General features: G+C 39.3%; 2 protein-coding genes across 11 annotated transcripts in view; one reads left to right on the forward strand and one right to left on the reverse strand.

Moving 5' to 3' along the window:
• The window catches only part of inpp4b (inositol polyphosphate-4-phosphatase type II B), a 179,712-nt gene extending 170,981 nt beyond the window's left edge, over positions 1 to 8,731 (forward strand). For 7 of the 8 annotated variants that reach the window (XM_039613418.1, XM_039613421.1, XM_039613422.1 and 4 more), the window contains one exon: positions 168 to 3,008. In XM_039613418.1, the coding sequence (XP_039469352.1) occupies positions 168 to 342 (175 nt within the window). In that variant the 3' untranslated portion in view covers positions 343 to 3,008. Of the gene's footprint in view, positions 1 to 167; positions 3,009 to 6,325 lie in introns of those variants that run through there. The other variant, XM_039613420.1, reaches the window with a different exon arrangement.
• A 3,629-nt stretch (positions 8,732 to 12,360) lies between these two features.
• Positions 12,361 to 21,092, reverse strand: LOC116330109 (interleukin-15-like). Of its 3 annotated transcripts, none has more exons than XM_039614083.1 (6): positions 20,854 to 21,092; positions 17,362 to 17,444; positions 15,142 to 15,229; positions 13,749 to 13,793; positions 12,966 to 13,094; positions 12,361 to 12,778 (listed from the first exon to the last, which is right to left on the reverse strand). In XM_039614083.1, the coding sequence occupies exons 1-6, from the start codon at positions 20,908 to 20,910 to the stop codon at positions 12,683 to 12,685; spliced, it is 498 nt and encodes a 165-aa protein (XP_039470017.1). In that variant the 5' UTR covers positions 20,911 to 21,092; the 3' UTR covers positions 12,361 to 12,682. The 3 variants fall into 3 exon arrangements, with proteins under 3 accessions (XP_039470017.1, XP_039470018.1, XP_039470016.1); XM_039614084.1 differs by lacking the exon at positions 20,854 to 21,092 and adding an exon at positions 20,659 to 20,800; XM_039614082.1 differs by lacking the exon at positions 20,854 to 21,092 and adding an exon at positions 20,342 to 20,649.
• Between the last annotated feature and the right edge of the window lie 1,181 nt (positions 21,093 to 22,273).

Here is a 22,273-nt window from a genome sequence, read left to right on the forward strand (position 1 = left end):
CCTCTGGGTCTAAAAGGGCCTTGTGCTACTAGCCCTGTCAGGTCTCTTTATCAACTAACCTTTGCTAGAAAACCTACTTAGACAGCATCTATACTGGACTAACACTATAGTGTTTTCACACTCTGTCTCTGTTCATTCTGTTTTCATTCTGACGGGCACTCCTGCAGTCGACTGACCCAGGGAGACATTGGGCAGTGGGAGGACCCTGAGGCTGGCGCCGTGACAGAGAACAAACCAGCATCACGACACTTTTATCCCATTGCCCTGCTGCTCGTTAGCTCCCACTTACTGGTTGTGTGGCTCATTTTAAGTCTCGTTTTTCTGCTTGCAAAATATCAATAAACTGCTGACAATGCCATCTCTACTCACTGCTTTTCTTCCTGTGTTCGCTTGTTCTTCTTTTCAGTAGGGGTACTGCGGATTAACTTTCTCATACACGGGTTAAAAGCGAGCAATTCAATGTCAAACTCAGGCTGTAGGGCATTAACGTCAGTTGTTTTTATCTGACAAGAAAATGCCTTCCTGAGAGCTACATGAAGATCACACTAACTGCCAAAACTATGATTATCAGACTGTTTCCCATGCCTCAAACCAGACTACTTTTTTTTTTTAAATCAACAGCAAGAATGCACAAGTCCATCCATCAGTGTACTCTCTCACTACTCATGGTCATGAAAGGACATGTTACTTTCAACAATGTGATTTTTTTTATACATATGGCACAAATTTGTGCACACTCCCTTCTTTCCCAATCTCGTCTTTTTGTTTGAAACCCTGTGGGGGTGAGGGCAGATCGAGCAACTCTCGAAAGCTAGATCACTTAGTGAAATGCCAAATCATTTTTTTTAGGAAAAGCAAATCTTTTTAGCAACATGTTGCTGAAACATGCTGCTGATGTCAAACTTTGTATCGGCACATTATTTTTTTTGTGGTTTTGTTTTTATAAAATTTACATTTTACATGTTTTCTGTATCAGCTGTTCCCTTCAGGGATCGCTACAGTGGCTTAACTTATACATTTACTAAAACACGGTATTATTTATCAGATCCAAGTATTTCATGCTATAAAAGCTAAACAGCCATCAAAGTAACTACTGAATGCCAGCCATAATATTTAATACAGCCACAGAAGTACATCCGTTTGTGTTCTGCTTATTTCTATTGGAGTCTGTACTGGGCCCACCTAATGACGCGTGTCTTCACCGGTACATTACTTCTTCTTTTGTTAATTTATGTTTTCCTTCTTTTTTGAGTGTTTTAATAATAACTTTCTATTTCCATTTGATTTATTTCATACACAGCAGATTTTGAATACACAGACAAATCTTTTTTTTCTCGTCTTTTTAACTCTGTCACTGATGATATTTTAGTTAATGTCTCGACACATTTGTTTTGTTGAGTCATTGTCTATATACACATATAGTCTATATTTAAAAGGTCAGCATTGAGGTTGGTTTTGTGTGGACCTGGTCTTATCCTGGGACTTGTGAGAGTTTCAGAGTTAGACATACAAAGCGTCCCCCTGTAACCAGGGTTACACACTGTAACCATGGTTCCTCACCGTCCCTTGTGTGCACGGTCTGAGAGAAGAAAGAGAGAGAGAGGCTGTGCTGCTGCTTTTACAAATCAACGTGATACATTTTTGGATATCTCTCGCGCTTGTCCTGATCATCTGAATAGCTTCGTCATGAGTTAGGAATTTGTTTCTGGATTCGGCCTACATGAGACAAACTTGTGACAGAGCGTGAGAGGTGTGTTTGAATCTCTGGCTCAGTGTGTCAGAGATTGACAGCAGCCCTAACTTGAAACAATAAATGTTTTAGAAGCACTTACTGACTCACCAACCTGAGTTTGCATCTGAAGCCGATGTTGTGTGGCCTGTATTTAAACTGTTGTAAATGACTTGTTGGCCTGTGATCTGTGAAACATATCTCAAATATATCTGTCATGAAGCATCTGAAGTCATTTTGAGGCACAAGCAACATTCCTGTCACAAGGTAGAATTAACTTTTGGCAAAGAGACTTTTACGAATTCCTTATTTATCCAGCTAAAAAGTCTCATTGGCATACAAAATCTTTAAGAGAGATCTAGCCAAAAATAACCGTTTTATGAAGATATTCCAGTCCAAGAAGGACTCCTTCTCCACCTCCATCACCTTCCTTTTTTAGAAAGCTTCTTACACCCATTGTTGAAGCGCTTAGCTGGTTAGCAGCCACCAGTTTGTTCATCTGGACTGAATGGAGCTCATTCAGTGGTTTACAGCTGCTGCTGTTGTTTCCAAGTGTTTCTGTGACATTGCCCCAGATAAACGGTGACAAACAGATGCTTGAATACACCTTTCCTTTAATAAAAATTTTACTTATTTTTATTCTGGAGATCTGAGGCTAAGGAAAAAACATCTGGGGCTAGACAGCGAGGAGCATTAGACTGATTTCAGATTTTTCTTCACATTTTACAAAGACCACCAATATTACTATAAACATTTTTTGTAGCTTTTAGAAGTTATACGTTACTATATGGACTAAAGCAGGGGTGTCAAACACAAGGCCTGGAGGCCAGACTCCAATGGACAGCTTTGAAAAATGTGAAGGAGAACATAAATTGATATATACACACACATGTATATATATACAGTGGCTTGCAAAAGTATTCGGCCCCCTTGAACTTTTCCACATTTTGTCACATTACAGCCACAAACATGAATCAATTTTATTGGAATTCCACGTGAAAGACCAATACAAAGTGTACCTGGGTGTAGCTCATGCTCCCACGGCTTCTCGTGCACACATTTTTTTGTGCATGCGGGACTGCAAGAATAAAAAATATACCTTTTTCCAGATGACACGTCTACATATGAGATGTACCGATTCATTGACCATTGACTCCTGAACTGACGAGGTTCTTACTAATTTTATTGGAATTCCACGTGAAAGACCAATACAAAGTGGTGTACATGTGAGAAGTGGAACGAAAATCATACATGATTCCAAACATCTTTTACAAATAAATAACTGAAAAGTGGGGTGTGCGTAATTATTCAGCCCCCTGAGTCAATATTTTGTAGAACCACCTTTTGCTGCAGTTACAGCTGCCAGTCTTTTAGGGTATGTCTCTACCAGCTTTGCACATCTAGAGACTGAAATCCTTGCCCATTCTTCTTTGCAAAACAGCTCCAGCTCAGTCAGATTAGATGGACAGCGTTTGCGAACAGCAGTTTTCAGATCTTGCCACAGATTCTCGATTGGATTTAGACACCAGACAGGTCAGGGATAAAGTTATTGAGAAATTTAAAGCAGGCTTAGGCTACAAAAAGATTTCCCAAGCCTTGAACATCCCACGGAGCACTGTTCAAGCCATCATTCAGAAATGGAAGGAGTATGGCACAACTGTAAACCTACAAAGATAAGGCCGTCCACCTAAACTCACAGGCCGAACAAGGAGAGCGCTGATCAGAAATGCAGCCAAGAGGCCCATGGTGACTCTGGACGAGCTGCAGAGATCTACAGCTCAGGTGGGGGAATCTGTCCATAGGACAACTATTAGTCGTGCACTGCACAAAGTTGGCCTTTATGGAAGAGTGGCAAGAAGAAAGCCATTGTTAATAGAAAACCATAAGAAGTCCCGTTTGCAGTTTGCCACAAGCCATGTGGGGGACACAGCAAACATGTGGAAGAAGGTGCTCTGGTCAGATGAGACCAAAATGGAACTTTTTGGCCCAAATGCAAAACGCTATGTGTGGCGGAAAACTAACACTGTACATCACTCTGAACACACCATCCCCACTGTCAAATATGGTGGTGGCAGCATCATGCTCTGGGGGTGCTTCTCTTCAGCAGGGACAGGGAAGCTGGTCAGAGTTGATGGGAAGATGGATGGAGCCAAATACAGGGCAATCTTGGAAGCAAACCTCTTGGAGTCTGCAAAAGACTTGAGACTGGGGCGGAGGTTGTTATGACATAACACACAAGAATAACAGATGGAACATTTTTTTAAACGTTAGAAACTCTTTTAAAGACAGATTAATCAAACAAACATAAAAATTATTTTGAAAGATCTCTGGCATTTGTACAGTCTAAATAAACTGAAGACAGATGTCTTTGATTGATAGCATTTCTGTATATGTGGTGCACTGCATGTGGGGCTGTGTGTTTTTGTTTCATCCACTGACATGTATTGTCTGCAGTGCATTGAGCTCTTCCTTATCCTGTGGGCATTTCTTAAGTAGTCATACTGTATATACGGAAATACATACCTCTGTACACATACAGTAAGAGTTGAAATCATACCTGGGTGTAGCTCATGCTCCCACGGCTTCTCGTGCACACATTTTTTTGTGCATGCGGGACTGCAAGAATAAAAAATATACCTTTTTCCAGATGACACGTCTACATATGAGATGTACCGATTCATTGACCATTGACTCCTGAACTGACGAGGTTCTTACTAATTTATTTAAGTGTAGTAACTGCTTAGAGAACTGTTTTTTGTTCTTTTGGGTGGGGGGGGGGGGTTACTAGTAGTTGATATCACAAGCCATCATTCTCAAAGATCAGACAGTTGCCTTGCTTGCAGTGTTACACTGTGCTTCTCTACAAGTTGTTACTACTTGAACTAGCTGAGGCTAGCACAGTCCCAAAAGCTGTCCTCCAACATGCCATAAACAGTGTCCTGCTTTTGGGTCTACTTTTTTCTGACTTGTGTCTAATTTTAGGATGAAACAAAATGTTTTTAACTCACTGAAGGCAATGGGAGACTAGCGAAGATGGAAACTGTGCATAAGGTTAAGGCTGGCCAAGTGTTTCACAGTTTGAGTAAAGCAGAGACAGAGACATACAGACATCAGAATTTGTGTGTGGATCTGTGGAGTGGACGTGATGTACTGCGGAGCTTCAGATGGGAGGGTCGAACACAGAACAGGTGATTTAAATGCCAAGCTAGCTCCACATGGGTCAAACAGTCATAGATCTGTTTGGTTAAAAGTCCTGCTGTTCTGTTAAAAATACATGTTTTTAATGGTTTACCTAGACCGCTGGGAAACTTGCCCTCTCCTTTTAGCATTACCAGGGTGCCAGAATCAATAATATTTCTCAATAGCCAATCAGAATTCTGGATTTGGACTGGTTGAGGGAGTGGATTAACTTTTAATAGTCAGGTGGTTTAACCACATACCTTTGACTTATACACTATATGTTGCTCTAGATGAATACAAGGGTCAGTTTGGACAAAACAGCTGGGTGCTGATATATATGTGTATGAACCACCACCAACAGCAGCAACAAGCCATTCATGTTTGCTTTGAAATGCATTTGACTATTGCATGAAACTGGACTTACAAATCAAATACTGGACAAACTTCAGTGGAAAAAATTGGACAATAGAAAATGTCTCATCAGAATTGTTAAAAGCCTCATGAGCGTCTTCCTTCTTTTGCATGCATTTGATTCCCACTTGGAGAAAGTATGAAAATGTGAATTTTCTGCATGTTTTCTCTTTGGTGTCATTTTGTTTAGTATCCATCCTGACTTCCAACTCGTGAAGGGTTGAGCAATTCACTCCCACAGGAGAAACTTAGACCGTTGTGGAGGCCTGAACCAGTAGATTGATTTCAGTTGTGGTCAATATGGATTTCGCTAAACACCACGCCACCAATGTTTTTTACAGCAGTTCCAGTTTCGCAAGTGGGAGATCAAGACTAACTGCTTCAAGTCAGTAAAAGCACTTGAAGCAAAACAGATTGCACCAAAGTTTAAAAGACATTTTGCAGAAAGCTGCTCCAGGGTCCTTTTTACATAATACATTTTCTCTTGTATTGTTTCACAGCTGTGTGAAAATCTTCAGTTACATTTACTTTCTTTGAGAAGTATTTATCCGACTTGTAAGAACTATTATCAGCTGCTCTCTTGTCAGAGGGATCGCCCCACAGCAAGTTGCTCTCCAGGTTTGATTTGAGAAAGTTTCACACTAAATTCCCCTCCTGACATAAACTCTTGGGGGGTTTGTGTCTTTAGCATGAACTTAACCAGGAACCTTTCACTTACAAACTAATGTGCAAACAACAACACTACCGATCCAATATTTACTGCCCTTTGTACAAAGCAATAGTCATGCAACAGAAAACGCTGCCTTTGCTCTGACTGTAATAAATAGTTTCGTGCTTTCTTTATCCCAAAGCAGCCACAAAGTAGTGCACAAAATGTTCAGGTTCTTTTTGTGGTTTTTGAAGGTGTCTGTATCATTAACACCACAAACTTAATTTCAAACCTCACTCATGTTTATTTTTTTGTTCTCTTTTTTCCCCCTTTCACCTTCATCATTTGATCATCAGAGAAGGATGTCGCATTGAGAATGTTCAAAAGAATATTAAATGCAGGAAATATGCCTTCAACATGCTGCAGCTGATGGCCTTTCCCAAGTGCTACCGACCACCAGAAGGGACTTACGGCAAAGTTGACTCTTGAGGAGAAAAGCCACATACTGTAAAATTAGTCATTCAGTATTATTCTTCTTTAGTAAATATTAAAGATCATGAATGATAGTATGTAAAATACGCTCTTAATAGGAAAAACAGTTGCTGGAGGTGTGTTTGTGTACATACGTGTGTGCGTGTGCGTGTGTATAGAGGGTACATTCATAGGCATTAAAAAAGTGGGTCCATTTTAAAATAAATGCACTTTCCACCTTACCATACATTGGTCATACCTTAAGCAACATTAAGCAGAACAACTTGGGGGTAAGTCAAAGTCTTACATAATGTGCATATATCAGAGTATGAGAGAGATAACTAGCCTAAAAGAAGAGTTTTCAAGTGACTAGCTATATTGTTTGTTTACGGTAACCATGCATTTGGATGTTCACTCGGTAAAAGTTTATATTTGGAAACACTGACCTATTTTTGTAACAGCTCTTAAAGTTTCCGTAATCTTTGCGGACATCCACATTCCCTGTGGTTTTTCTCCACAGGGAAAACTTTATTTGGATGTGTGGGCCTTAAAAAGATAGTATGACGTTAAACCAAAATGAATAACTTGTGCTGTTCTCAAGAAATCATGTTTTTTTTTAATGAAACACAGTATTCAGATTCAGGTTTCTCAGTTGGTTTTTGACTGAAGTCTACAAATTTCCCTCTGCTTAACACTGTCCTCTAGCTTTGCAATGCACCCCAATGGCAATGTAGCGCATGTTTTATTCATGACAGAACATAGAAAACATATCAAATGTTTAAACTGAGACATTTTATCATTTCATCATAAAAATCAGTTGATTTTTGAAGGCAGCAACACGTCTCAAAAAAGTTGGGACAGAGGCAACAAAAGGATGGACAAGTAAGTGATACTAAAAGAAACAGCTGGGGGAATATTTTTCAACTAGTTAGGTTAACTGGTTACAGGTCAGTAACATGATGGGGTATAAAAAGAGCATCTTAGAGAGGCAGAGTTTGTCAGAAGTAAAGTTAGGCAGAGGTTCACTAAACTGCAAAAACCTGTGGCTACAGATTATAGAGGAAAAAAAATTCAGAACATCCAGAAAAGCACCATAAATGCTGAAAGGTGTGTGCAAAAAAATCTCATCCAAAGATTCCAAGACTCTGGACATACCTCAGAATCAATACTGAATGCTTGGGATCTCTTCAGGCCTTTAGATGGCACTGCATCACAAACCGCCACGATTCTGTGATGGAAATCGCTGAATGGGCTCGGGAACACTTCCAGAAACTATCGTCTGTGAGCACAGTTCAGTGTGCCATCCAAAAATTCAGGTTAAAGGTCTGTCGTTCAACGAAGAAGTCAAATGTGAACATGATTCAGAAACACCGCCACCTTCTGTCAGCCATTGCTCGTTCAAAATGGACAGAGGCACAGTGGAAAACTTCTTTTTGGAGAACATGGACATCCTCCGGACTGAGGAGGAGAGTAAGCATCTGGATTGTTATCAGCGCTCAGCTGCATGCCATCACAATCTCTTTGATGTTATGGAAATAGATCAGTACCTATGGAATTTGTGGCTTGCACATCTGGAAAGGGACCATCAATGCTCCAAGGTATATATGCAGGATTTAGACCAACATATGCCCCCGTCCAGACGTCTTTTTCAGGGAAGGCCTTGCATATTTGAGTAAGGCAATGCTAAATGTCACTGTCAAACTCTTCCAACAGCATTGCTTCATAGTAAAAGAGTGTACTCCCTGCCTGTACTCCCGACCTTTTACCAGCTGAAAACATATCAAAGAAAAAAAGCTCACCAATACAGACCCAGGACTGTTGATGCTCGTTGCTAGAATCCTGTATCAGTCACGAAAAAGGGGATGCTACATAAACATGGCCCTGTCCCAACTCTTTGAGACGCGTAGCTGCCGTCAAATTCAAAATGAACTAACATATTTCTTAAAATACTAAATTTTCTCTTTTATTTCAGCAGGAATGAGATATCGGCTTATGCGATTTGCACATCATTGCACTCTTTTTTTTTTAATTTACATTTTTCAAAACATCACAAATGTTTCTGTTTTGGACCTGGGGTTGTACTATATTTAAACAACATGAAGGGCAGGGAACAACTGAACGCAGTTTCTGAATGCTAAGAAGTACATTTATATTATTTATTTTTGCTATTCTAAAATGGGGTTTTTTTTATTCTAAGGTTTGATACCTTGGGTTTTTATGCTCGTTTCCAATAAGTTGTATTTCATTTGACATTTAGAAATGTCTCTTTAAAATAAAAAAAATAAAAAATGTTTTACTGCTGGTTGTGTAGTTTGTGTGTGTGTGCACATATCAACAAATAGTTTTCACATTTCTTTATATGTGACATGTCAGAACCCCTCAGGCTCTAGTCCAATGCAGAGTTCATGTACTTCCCAGAAAGACATATTGAGTAGCACACGTCACAAATGAATAACTACCCTCACACATCAGCTCTGCCAAAGTTGTATGAGGACACCAACAGCATGTTTGTAAGACATCAGACACAAAATTCACTCAAATCCACTTTAAGCCAGCCTGGAAAAATTTGGATTGCAGCTGTAACAAGCTTCAGTTGAAAGCTCTGGAAGGACTGCCAACTGGCAAACTGTACTCATCTGTTTTTGTTTTACCTTGGTTACTCCAGATTGTTTCTGCCTTCCTTATGACTTATTATACACTTCCGCACACAATGGGACTCCTTTTAATTGCATTTTAATGCTCATTATGTACACAAAGGCTGGTCTTAAACAGTGTTTACCCTGCAGCTCTGACATCACTGCATGCATTTGGAGTTCAAAAAGAGGTTAAGCGAAGTGATCAGCCTATAGTCAACTATAGTCTGTATATAAAAGGTGGACACAGTCTGAAGCCTACACTACGAAGCCAGATTTTGGCTTATCCATGTGACTTCAGGGTTAACCCTGGGTTTTCTGTACTAAATAGGTGGCTCACTTTTTGATGGGGTAAATTGCTGTGGTAACTTACGCTGTGAACATAATCTGCTCCGGAGCAAATTACCAATTACAGATCAACAGGTAAGAAATCATCACTGCCGGCCAATCAATTCTCCATAAAATAGTGTCACCACTCCTGGAAGGTGCGGTGGCCTAAAGTGTTTCCTTAACTGTGGACTACTGAATGAACCGGAAACTGTGTGTCACTTTGCCACAGGAATGTCTTAATATGGTGATTAAATGTCTAATGTGGTTCTACTTGATTCTTTTTTACACCCCCGGAAACAGCGAGCACACATCAAGAATACCTATTCAATCAATCACATTCATTTCCCTTTGATCTGCTACACCCTGAAGCAATTTCCACATATCCTTTTATCAGCAGTCTGTGGGAGGGTAAGCTTTAAAGCGTAGATGTATCCAGTTTAAAGTTTTAGAGCTCTAATCTTTAATATCACCAGTCCACTCACTTCAACTTAAAACTATTAAGTAGAATTAAAATATTTATTGCATGCCCTAAAGCAACAGATTAACTGAAGTGGCATTCATCCCGTTATTTTCACAAGTTTTGAATTTGTTTCGAGATTTTTATCACTTTTTGATAACATCTCTGGTCTTGGTGGGACTCATAGGGATGATTTTCTGTGGAAGAAGAGTCACATGATCTATGAAAGGCCCGTGCACCACCCTTTTCAAAGTCAAAGTCAAAGTCAACTTTATTTGTCAATTCTGCCACATGTACAGGACATACAGAGAATAGAAATTTCGTTACTCTCAAACCCAAATGAACATTTAAATATAAGAGAAATTAAAAATGCAAGTAAAATAATTAAAAAGTAAAAATTTAAATAAATACAGTACAATATTACATATAACAAAAAAAAGCTATACAATATACAATATACAATATTCAGGTAAGGGTAAATGACATTGAGTGTAAACCAGGCAAGGTAGTGCAAATAGGCAAATAGTGCAAATGGAGATTTGGTAATGTACGGTAGGAGATAGTGTAACAACAAAGTCTTATGAGGTAATGGCAGTCCAATGCTCCACAAAGTGACTAATAACTAGTGCAGGCCAGTGAGTGAGTCAGAGAGTGTGTGTGTGTGTGTGTGTGACAGAGTTCAGTGAGACCGTGGAGGAGAGAGGGAGAGGGGCAGAATCGGGAGGGAGTTAAGCTTCCTGACAGCCTGATGGATGAAGCTGTCCTTCAGTCTGCTGGTCCTGGCCTGGAGACTCCGCAGTCTCCTCCCTGACGGCAGCAGCTTGAAGAAGCTTTGCATTGGGTGCGTGGGATCAGCCGCTATGCAAAGGGCTTTTTTAGTGAGACGGGTGCTGTAAATGTCCTGGAGGGAGGGGAGAGAGACACCAATGATCCTCTCTGCAGCTCTCACTATGCGTTGGAGGGTTCTATGACAGGACGCATTGCAGGCTCCAAACCACACAGTGATGCAGCTCGACAGGATGCTCTCGATGGTGCCTCTGTAGAAAGTGTACATGATGGGGGCTGGTGCTCCTGCTCTTCTTAGTTTGCGGAGAAAGAAGAGACGCTGCTGTGATTTCTTGGCCAGTGCTGTGGTGTTGTGGTGTTGCTTCATGTGAAGCCACAGGGGTAACGCTGGGTTAATTTAATGACTTAATAACGAACGATACCCTGGATGTGTTGAACTCTTCTTTTAGGATAGGGCCCTGGCCTCTGAATTTTTAGCATTATCATTTTGGTTGCAGCTGTGTTTGTTGGCACAGCTTCCACTTAAACCAAATGCCACAAGTTTTCCATTGATATTGACAACTCCTCAATCTTTCGGTCATCTCAGGTTAAGAGTGTGAGTGTCATCCTCGACAGAACTTTGTCATTTCAGTCTCGTAATAGTCGCATCAACCGGTCCACCTACTTCCTCTTACGCAACATCAATCGTCTGTCCTTTCCTTACCACCCCCCATATCCTCGTTTATAGCCTCGTCACTCCTGAGATCGATTATTGTAATTCTCTTCAGTCCTCCTAACAAGGCCCTTTGCAATCTCTGACTCCTCCAGAATTGTGCAGCCTGGATCATAACTCACACACCCCCTCACTGGTCTTCAGCAGCTTTCCTGCTTGCCTGTGGATCAGAGCTTTCAGCTGCTCTGCTCACCAACTTTGAAATTCACTTCCTCATGAGATGAATACTGGCTCTCTTCCCTTATTCAAGTCAAAACACATCTGTTTAAACTGGCTTACTCTTTAAAAATTGACTCCAGTTGTTGACTCCAATGCTGTTCTTTTATGCTTTGTACAGTGACCTTGGGTTGTAGAAAGGTGCCACAAATAAAAATGCACTACTCCCCCCCCCGATAGAAGTGGCTAGATTTGGATACCACATTGGAATTAAGCTATGAGCAAATCTGCCAAGCTTGGTTTGCATGCTACACGCATGCAACTGTGGCAGTAAATTTGAGGATGCACAGCCACCCTCAGTGGCTATATAATCCTGCATCACAATACAGCATCTTTCAGAGGAAGTAGAACAATCACAGGCTTAAGGCGGCTTGTTTTGCAGACAAATTAAGTAGTACTAGTACATCTCAGACAAACATTTGCAAACTTTGTAGACAGCCTGCAGTTTGCAGATAAGCTACCCTTGTATACAGAATGATAATGGCAGTTTTCCTGTCTGAATATCTACTAAAGACTCTTGCCACTTGCACGATAAATGCTCCATTCCTGATGCTGGCCCAGAATAGAACAAAATTAAATAGAACAGTTTGTGTATCTGATACACAATCTCCCTTGTATTCTTCAACAGTACGTGAAGTAACAGTTGAGAGTTTGTTTTAACACTTAATGTAAAAAAAAGAAAAGTTTACAAAAGACTTTAGAGCCGCACATGTAGCAACCGGAGAGGAAAATGGAGAACTGAAGACCTCACAGACAAAACACTGGAGTAAGCATATACTGAAAGTACTCAGATACTACAGTCCATTAGGTGTATCAGTACAAGATTTTATTCAGTAGTGTATAGCAATGTGATAACATTATATATATATATATATACACATACACAGTATAGCTAAAAGCTGTGGCATTGACAGCATGTTTAAAAACAAATAGGCCAGATGTGTAGCACTGACATGCCATGTTACATTTAGTGTCATCAGCCTATAGAATAAAATACATCTTTAATTTATTATTACGTATGGTAGCAACATAAGCGATAAAAACAGTTATTTACAAATCTACACAAATGCACATTAGTAGTTTACAGTATTTACATCATTATATAATATTATGTAGAGTTGAGGTTTTGCAAAAGGTCCATTAGTCTCTCCATAAATGTTGTAATATTTTGAAGCGTGTAGGTTTCACATGCTGGACACCCATCCTAACAGGAGACAAAATTAAAGATTTGTTTCTCTCAAATGAATACAAACAATTACAACTGAAATCTAAAGAAAGGCAATAAGCTTCAGCAGTGGTTATGTGAAAAAATGAAAGGTACAATCAAAAAGATTTTTTTCCATTTAAGCAAATACTCTTAAATGGATCCTTTTAGAAGAAGTCAAACTTACAAAAGATGGTTGCAGATTATTATTGAAATCATGGACACATTCCTGTAAATTATCCTCAATTTCTTCCTCACGAAGGACCATTTTCAACTCCAACATGTAACAGTTCAGCACCGTCTTTTTACAGTTATCCTGGAAACAAAAGAAAATTTCTTAGCATTTCCTGAAAATGTTCTACAAGAGTTACATTTCTAAGGAATAAAAATAAAATAAATTACTGTGTGATCTTGACAAGCTTTATAACAATTAGTATAAATAATGCCAAAGACCAAAATTAAAAACGTACTAAGCACTCCCTTCTTAAGATGATGATACCAGAGGCCCATATTACAAAGCAGGAATCAGATTATCCAGGTAATCAAGGTTAATTTTGTTTTCTGTACCATGAAGGTAGTTTATTTAACTGGGGTACATCGCCATGGTAACAGCCAAACTTGCTCCATGGGTATGTTGAATTCATAATACAGGGCCCAGAGTACGCTGTACAAAACATTCCAAACAAAGAACATGTTGTCTCCTACATGCTTTGGATGGCTGTTTGGTTGGCTGGCTATCTGAATACAGGTATGTTTACCAAGGAGGAAACAGAAGCATGGGCGTGGTGTTAGTGCCTTTTATAGCACTCAGTAAACTGAATGCGTGATTCTTTTTGTTTAGTCTTTGGAGAAGAGTGGAGGTTAAGGAGACCTCCAGGGTTTGGACATACACGCAACACTTGTTAGCACTTTGTAACAGATTCACACGATTTTTGATTAGAAATCAAAACTGAACTTTTTAAAAACTTACTGGAAAGTCTTGAATTCTTGGAGCGTAGAGCATAGCATCAGATTTCTGAAAAGAATTTAAAAACAAATAAACATTTTCATTTGTTTCACCAGATGTGCTTCTCACAACCAACCAGGTTAATATACCTAAGAAATTGGTGGAATAAAAAAAGAAAAAGAAAAGACCCTTCTAGTCCCTAGGGATGTTTGACCACCAAATTTTAACTAGTTCAAGTGGACATTTGTGCCAAAGTTTTAGAAATTCCTTCTAAGCTCTTAAGTTCACTTGTTAATGAGAATGGGATTGATTGATGGACAAACAACCAGAAATTTCACCAGCCACTTCCTTAGGCACACCTATTCAACTCCTCATTAAACGCAGATATCAAAATCATGTAATTACATTGCAGCAACAATGCATTTAGATATGCTGACAAAGACAACCTGCTAAAAACTGAGCCTCAGAACAGGGAAGAAAGGTGATTTACGGGACTTTGAACTTGGCATGGGTGTTTGGGTCAGATGGGCTAGCTGGCGTATTTTAGGAACTCCTGATCTCCTCAGACTGTTCTCCACAAATGTCACAAAGGTTTGCAGATCACGTATATAATCTATTGCGCTTACTGCTCTTGCACTTCTGATTAGATGCAAACTGCATTTTGTTACCCTGTATTAATACATGCATAATGACAATAAAGTTGACTCCTAATCATGGTGTGAAAAAGAAAACATCCAGTGAGTGGCAGCTCTCTGGGTGAAGAGTCTGAGAGCAGAGCAAGATAACCAGATTGCTTCAAACTGTTAAAGCAACAGTAGCTCATATCACCAGTCGTTACAAGCAAGTTATGCAAAAGAGAATCTCTGAACCTACAACACATCAAACCTTGACACAGATGGGCAACAGCAGCAGATGACACCAGCTAAGAACACGAAACTGAAACTCCAGTTACTACAACATCATAAAATTGGGCAATAAAAGATCTGATGAATCCATTTCTGCTGCGACATTCAGCTGTGAGAGTCTAAATGATATGAAAGCATAGATCCATCCTGTTTTTTGTCAGTGTTCAGGCTGATGGTGTAATGCGGTGGGAAACTTTCCTTAACACATTTCAGGTCTGTTAGCGTCAGCTGATCATTGTTTCAGCCTATATCCATAAATGATTACATGGCCAGTGACTGTATAATAAGTAAAGGCTCCAGTGTAGAGGTAAACTGTCCACTATGCATAAGTTCCGACATAATTAGAGTTACCATTTGCTGCTATATAAATAAGACTGACTTGATTTTTTTTTTTTTTTGTTTTTAAGTCAGTATCAGTGGGGGAGAAAAAATGTATGACATTTAAAAACGACATACAAATTTTTAACAATAAAAACTCAACATTACCAAAGAGTTAAAATGAAACCTCTCACCTTCACAGAAGGAGTCAGCTGTTTCAAACATTTCTGTAGATTCCCTGCGTCATTCACAGAATTGGCACATGTAGGCGTACTCAAGAGGCTTTAAGAATGAAAATACAATTAGAAAGAAACAATGATGGGAATATGGAGTTTTGTTGGATGCAACTGATTTGCTGCACCTAGCTGCTACTGGGGGAAGCAATATGGGGATTTAAATTTAATAATATAGTAAAAGTGCTTCAAATGCAGTTTAAATTTAATAAACTAATGCAGCTGAAGTTTGGATCATTTATATTTGAATGTCTAAACTTCCAAAAAGTCCAGTACTGTTGTCATACTGCATACTATCTGCTCAGTCATGGAGTGCATTTTGCAGAGATTTCAACACTATACAGTCATTCAGTCACTGTAAAAAGAAAGTACACCCCCATCAATTCTAAGCTTTTACATGACTTTTTTTGTGTTGTTGTTAAGAGAGGAGACATGATCCCCACATCCCTTCCAAAAAACACAAACAATGTTTCTATTTGTACTGTGATGAACTTTAACATGTCAAGAATTTCTGGCCTGCTCTTCAGAGTCTGGAATGTGGGTCCTGACTGAATTAATGTAATACCACTGTTCTTGGAAAGACACTGGCATCGTGTTAACACTGGAGACCAGGGCCCCATACCAGGAATCAGGTTTGGCTAACAATGAGTGTGTTAACCCTGAGATGAAAGGTAAACTCTTGCTTTTCTGTTCCAGGAAGCGTCAACTTCAACCTGGTTACCATGGTAACACATTCAGCAGACAGCTATTTGACATGCCAGTTTATTTCCTCATTCATAAAGTCATAGTTTAGAGCAAAGCAAGTTAATCATACTTCTACGTGTCACAAACACTGAAATCACAGTTAGCAGTTCACATATTCCAGTTAAAATAACCACTTTCACAGTCATTCATTCGCTCACTCATCATTTTATGATAAGGGAGACTGCAATTACGTCACAGATCTATTATTAGCTCAGAGTAAAATCTATAGTCGCCATCTTTCCAACTCAGTGAATCAGTTCCTCCAAAATATTTACTGTACATTATTTCAATCCTGATTGCTACAGCAAAGGTCATCTGTGTAATGCTTTAGGACACACTGATCAATTATTCGTTATGCTGTAATTGGACATGCTGACAGTCTGTCACCATTAGGTCTCGGAGAGGACGTGAATATGTGAAGATAAGCCTGAAATGACTTTAAGACTAAGACTAAACTAAATGCATCTAAAGTGACCTTTTAAATGGAGCTGCAGACAGTCTGAACATTTCATGTTGAAGTCTGTTCACAGATCAGTCGGTAAATTATGGCAAACATTTTAAAAAGGCACAGAGTCCAAAATTCTAATTCTGAACTTTGACCCATTTTCCACTGGAAAACTTAAGTGAACATCAAATAGCTTTTCTGTGATCCCCCCCAAAGAAAAAAACCCCCCAAAAAACCCCATTAAGTGTTCACTCAGGCCCCGGCAAACTGACAAACCTTGAGGTTTTATTGAGGGTCTCACACTTACTAATGATCAATTAATCAAGTGCAACTGATTTGCTGCACCTAGCTGCTACCACTGGAAGCAATATGGGGTTACTTGAGTTTCATACACTATATTTTGCCTTAGTTTTTGTTAAATACTGACAGTATTATGAGTCATGTTTTGTTGTTTACCTCAGGTTATATTTACCTGATTCTAAGACCTGATGAGGAACACATGATTTATTATATCCTTATATGTAAGACTTTAGAATTTAAGAGGATGTACTTATCTGTTTATTTGTAGGCATTAGCCGTTTTTACATTTGTTTTTATTGTACTCAATATAAGGTTTATGCCAGACCTGCACCAAATTAATAGTACTGACAATTTCTGAAATATTTTTTATGGCTCTGTGATGAGTAATCCACCAGTATGTGCAAGCTATTAAATCCAAATGAATACTATCATTATTGGCATTATTCATAAATATTCAAGTTTACAGTTTTACCAAAAAAAGAATTTAAAAAAAAAAAAAAAAAAGGCAGAAACACAAATCGCATTACTTTTTGATTAAGATACCAAATGACAGCTATTTACTTGCACTCCATAATTTTTTGACAGATTTACTAGATTATTTCTAAATGTTTTCTTGTTTTTAAAATAACAGGTGATCTAGTACATCTATTAAGCACCGTAATTATAAGAAAAAACACACACTATATGCCTACCTCAGAACTAACAAACAAAGCCACACCTGAGTTTTGTGGCTCTCTCGGCACAGCTTACAGGTCAGCTGGATCTGGAAACCCCTCTAGAATTTGTACAAGAAAACATTAGATCATCATCATCATCATCGTCGTCATCATCATCATCAACAACATCTTTTATGTCACTGTTTTAAAATTGTAATATAATGGGTGATAAACATGCAATTATGGTAATTGAAATTTAACAAAAATCTGTCGAGCCATCTTTGTGTAACACTGTGGTAAGTAATTTCCGCTTCTATGGCTGAATAGCAATAACAGATACGTGACCATTTTCTCTGAAGTCTTCACATTTCTAAATTCTGTCAGTCTTTTGTGACCATTTGCTCATCTGCTACAGGCTGTGCTCCTTATATTTTAAAGCCAACTCTGTTCTCTTCTTATATTTTCTGCATCTACTAAAACAACAGAATGAGTATGAAATATTAACTGAAATGCAGAAATAGTACATTTTTATAGTGTATTCAAGCTGTTATCCTGCACTGCTAGAAATACTACCCCCCGCCCCCCCACAGTCACCAAAGTGCAGAAAGTCAACCTTCTTTCATAGGGAAGAACTCACAACTTGCACTTAGTCCAAATAACAGTTTCAATTTAGAGATTGAATGCTTTGCTATTCTCTCAAAAACGGAAAACAAAACAAAAAAAGTACCCATCTACCTTTGGCTAACTCCCCAGAGTTACCCTGCTTGAGTTCTTTGGCTAATCCAGACACCATTTTTTTCCCCAGCAACATTTACCAGTTCCTCTTGGAGGAAACCAAGGCATTGTATGTTTACACTGAGCAGAAGATGCTCTGTATCTCATTGTACAACTGTATAGTGACAATAAAGGCATTCTATTCTATTCATTCCACTTCCAAATGGAATACAAGCTCTGGAATGCCAGCTGGCTGTGCCCAGAAAACCTCCAAAGGGAGGCAACCCACACTCATTAGCCTACATTATTTCAGTTGTACTCCAGTTTCATTCCAGATGTACAAGCTGAGGCCCTCACACTACCACCAATATGCAATTTATACAGGGCTTTAATTTTTTTTTTTTTTGATGTAAAATTAGTCATTTACTTGAGGTCCAGTACCCAAGTTTGGGTATTTATAATAAATCAGATTTTGTCGTCAATTGTTTAATAAAACTTCTTTAGATTTAAACATTTTTTGGACAGATTTCTAAAATATTTCCTTAAAAAAAATAAATAAAAATAAAAAAAAATGACAGGTTGTATAATAAATTAGTTAAGGACTGCATTTCTGCATTAAAGCTACACCCTAGGAACAAAATAACCAGCATACTCAAAACTAACATCGCGCTGGAATCACACTACAATTTTTAGTAATCCGGTAACTATAGGTACTGCACTAAATTCAGTAGCCACATTACAGCTACAGTTATGTCGTTATCTGCATGATGGATTTGGGGGGGGGGGGTGTTACAGAAATAAATACATCTTAAATGGGTCTTGCTATAATGCTATAATCAGCTAGTGTCAGTTGGAGCAGTTTTTGCACAAGTACAAAAGTGTGATGGCAAAGTGCAAACACTGCAAAAAGAGGCTGCTGCTAACACAGCATCGGCTCTTTCCAAGCATCCATAGACAACATCCTAACAAAAAGCTAGCCCAGAACCCAAAGTGACGCTAAAGCTAAGTGTATGCTGACCCCAGCACAGCAGCCAGAGCCTGATCTTCCACAGATAACAAAGGCAGCGGTGACTACTCAGGCTTGTAACATTGCATCATCCATTTCCAGTTGTTTCTACAGTAGAACCACTGTGGCTTTGCATCTCTTTGGCCTGGTTTTTAATTTGCTTTCTGTTCCGTTTTGTGTTCAGACTCAACTAAAAACTAAAACAAAGCTTGTGTGGGACTTCAAGCTTTGTCCCACACACAAACAGGGATTTGTGTTGGGTATCAGGACTGAAGAGAAAGATAAATACTGTTAGATAACCTATCTTACAATGAATTTTAGATCTTTTTACAGAGCAACACAGAAATAATGTCACAAATTACTTTTTCCCACCAAGCAATCAAGTGTTGAATGTATACACTGAGTGCTACATAACTTTTAAGGACAGTAATGAGTTAATTACTTTTGGCAACACCAAACCCTTTGCAAACCCAACATCCCGTCAATGCCTAAAACAAATGCGACTGGCCCATTCAGTACCTGCGCATTTCCAGCTACTTTTTCTGCAGCCATTTCTCTAACAGACTGGAAGAGAACTGATCAACCTGAGGACAGAAATCCCACTAGCAGCTAGTGTTAGGGCTGCAGGATTGCAGAGAAATGCAAGTCCACCATGCACAACTCTAAATGCAGGCAACAGTGTCAGACAGCTATAAAAAAGCTTTAGGTTGAACCCAGACACTTTAAGGGTAGACCTCACACAGACAACCACACATGATCTTTGTCTGAAATCTCCATCGGGGACAAAGCCAAAGCAGAGGATGTCTGGGCATGTTCTCCAACATCCAATGCTTCAGCAGTTGTATTATTAATAATAAGAAGGAGAAGAAAAATATTTTAAAAACAAATACTGATAAATGTACTTTTTATTTGACTTGAATTCTGTTGCAGATGTACTTGTGTTTTCCATTTGTACTCTACTAGAACTGAAGTTAACATTTTTCATTTTTTTAAGAATAGAAATAGTAACACTGCAGTGTTACTATGAAACAGTCGCGTATCTAAAACCAATTACGGTAGCCTAGTAGCGTTAACATTTATCGATGGTACTCTCCAGCACTTACACTTGCTCTTCCAACAGGAGTTGGATGGATAATCACGACTAACTACTTCTTGGAGGTTGCGCTTCAACCGTGATAGTTTCCTCTTAGTTGAAGCAGACCACCCTTCCTAAAAATCATTCTTCAACAGTTTACAAAACTATTACAGAGACTAAACTGGAGGCAAGACTAATAACCGGTAATCATTTCCTCGTACCTTTGCTCGAACCGTCAGCCGCGTACTACCAAGGACGCATTTATTTCCATACCCAGCAGTCTCGACGCAGTTTGCAGCAATGCTGACAAACGGCGTTGGACAAAATAAAAACGTAAACATTAAGTTAAGCAGAAACAAGAACGTGGTGGACGTGCACATGCTTTGCCTCCATTCTCACTGACAGCTGTGCAGAAGCTTCTCCCCATAAACACACAACAGGAAAGACGGGCTGCCAAACCAGATCGCCTCTGACTAAATCGAAAGTGAAAGCAAGTTAGTGAAAGCGAGAGCATTACTTGTTTTTTAAACCAAATTACCATAATGGCACATAGTTCACCGACAGCAGCTGAAATGTATCGCGCGGACCCACGTGGATTGCCCAGTAGACACACCTCCTATATTTACGCACTTTATTAGCCTCCCTAATTGGGGACACGCCGTGTTTTCCTCCAGGTGATTAGCCGAAAGTTTTGGTTAGACCTCTACCAGTAACGCACTAAAATATAACTTACAGCTCGCTGATCTCGGTGACATGTGAGTTGAAAGAGGATCACCGGGAGCGCCGTCATCTGCGCAGTGACTGCGGTTGCCGTCGTCCTAGCCAGCGGAGCAGCAAGCAAAGATTACGCTTTTGCACCTCATTTGTGATAATAAAGCTGGTTTGTATCATTGGTCTGCAGCCAGTGTTATTAACACTTGTGGCGAGAGTGAGTCCGGGTATGATTTCGCAGGCTGATTTGCACACGCCCTGACGTTCACTCCTCCTCCAAGTCGTCACTTTGTCGGTTTCTTTTTTCTTTTCTGTTTCTTTTAATGCATGAGTCAGAAGAAATGCTTCACAGAAATGCACATTCAAGAGGGATTTTATTTAATTTTAAATTGATTTTTTTTTTAACACAAATGTGCCTTGCAGTTTATTTCAAACATCAGGACAAACCACTGCACTGAGGGAAGATGACACAAAAAGGCTCTCCAGCAGATCAATAGTCATTAAACAACACAGACAATGAGGACAGGTTATGCTTTATTCATAAGCCACAGAAGAACTCACTTCAGTGGCCGCCAATTTGCCTGGATCAGAAAAAAAAAAAGCAGTGAAGCTAACTGACTTGCCTAAATGGTTTAGGCAAGTCATTCCAGCTAATGTGTTTATTATTACAGCTGGCCAAGCTGAAACAGAACGACTTATTTTGGATATAAACATAGGGGCCAGTGAGTTGAGGAAGTTTTTCATAAACAGGAAGATGAAAGTCTCGAGGCAAACTGTGGTGAACAGCCAACACTTAAGTTTTGCTGTTTGGACTATTTAAGACAAGCCAGAGCTTTAAAATCATGACTTATTGAAAATTTATTGTATATTCTGCAGTTTTGGGTGGATTCAGGTGGAATTCAAAAAATATGGAAGGACAGTCTTACAATCAGACCCTGATTGTAAAAAGATCTAGGCAAATTCATAAGATCTGAATGAGTATTTGTCCGACAGCCAATACTGGTTGCCCCCTCGTTTGAAAGAAGAAACCAAATAAAAAACTTTTTAAAAGCTATTTCAAAGTTGACCGCCATATGACATAAACAACCCTCTTACGTATGCCAGCTTCACGCCACCAATAGGAGTAACATCGTCTTCTTGAAATGGCCTGTATTTGTATAGCGCTTTACTTAGTCCCTAAGGACCCCAAATTGCTTTACACTACATTCATTCACCCATTCACACACTGGTGATGGCAAGCTACATTGTAGCCACAGCTGCCACTACCAGTATGCAACGGGTGAAGTGTTTTCTTGAGTTTCCAGGAACCGTTCACACAGTAGGCGAATGTGACAACCGTTGGAGCGTGGCAACACAAAGATCAGCCTTTGCTCCTGTATCAAAATTCACTGCAAAGAAGCAGTTTCATAACTTAACCCAGGCTTGACTGTAAAAACAGAGGA

This window comes from Oreochromis aureus, linkage group 6 (assembly GCF_013358895.1).
Source record: "Oreochromis aureus strain Israel breed Guangdong linkage group 6, ZZ_aureus, whole genome shotgun sequence".
Classification (NCBI taxonomy): domain Eukaryota; kingdom Metazoa; phylum Chordata; class Actinopteri; order Cichliformes; family Cichlidae; genus Oreochromis; species Oreochromis aureus.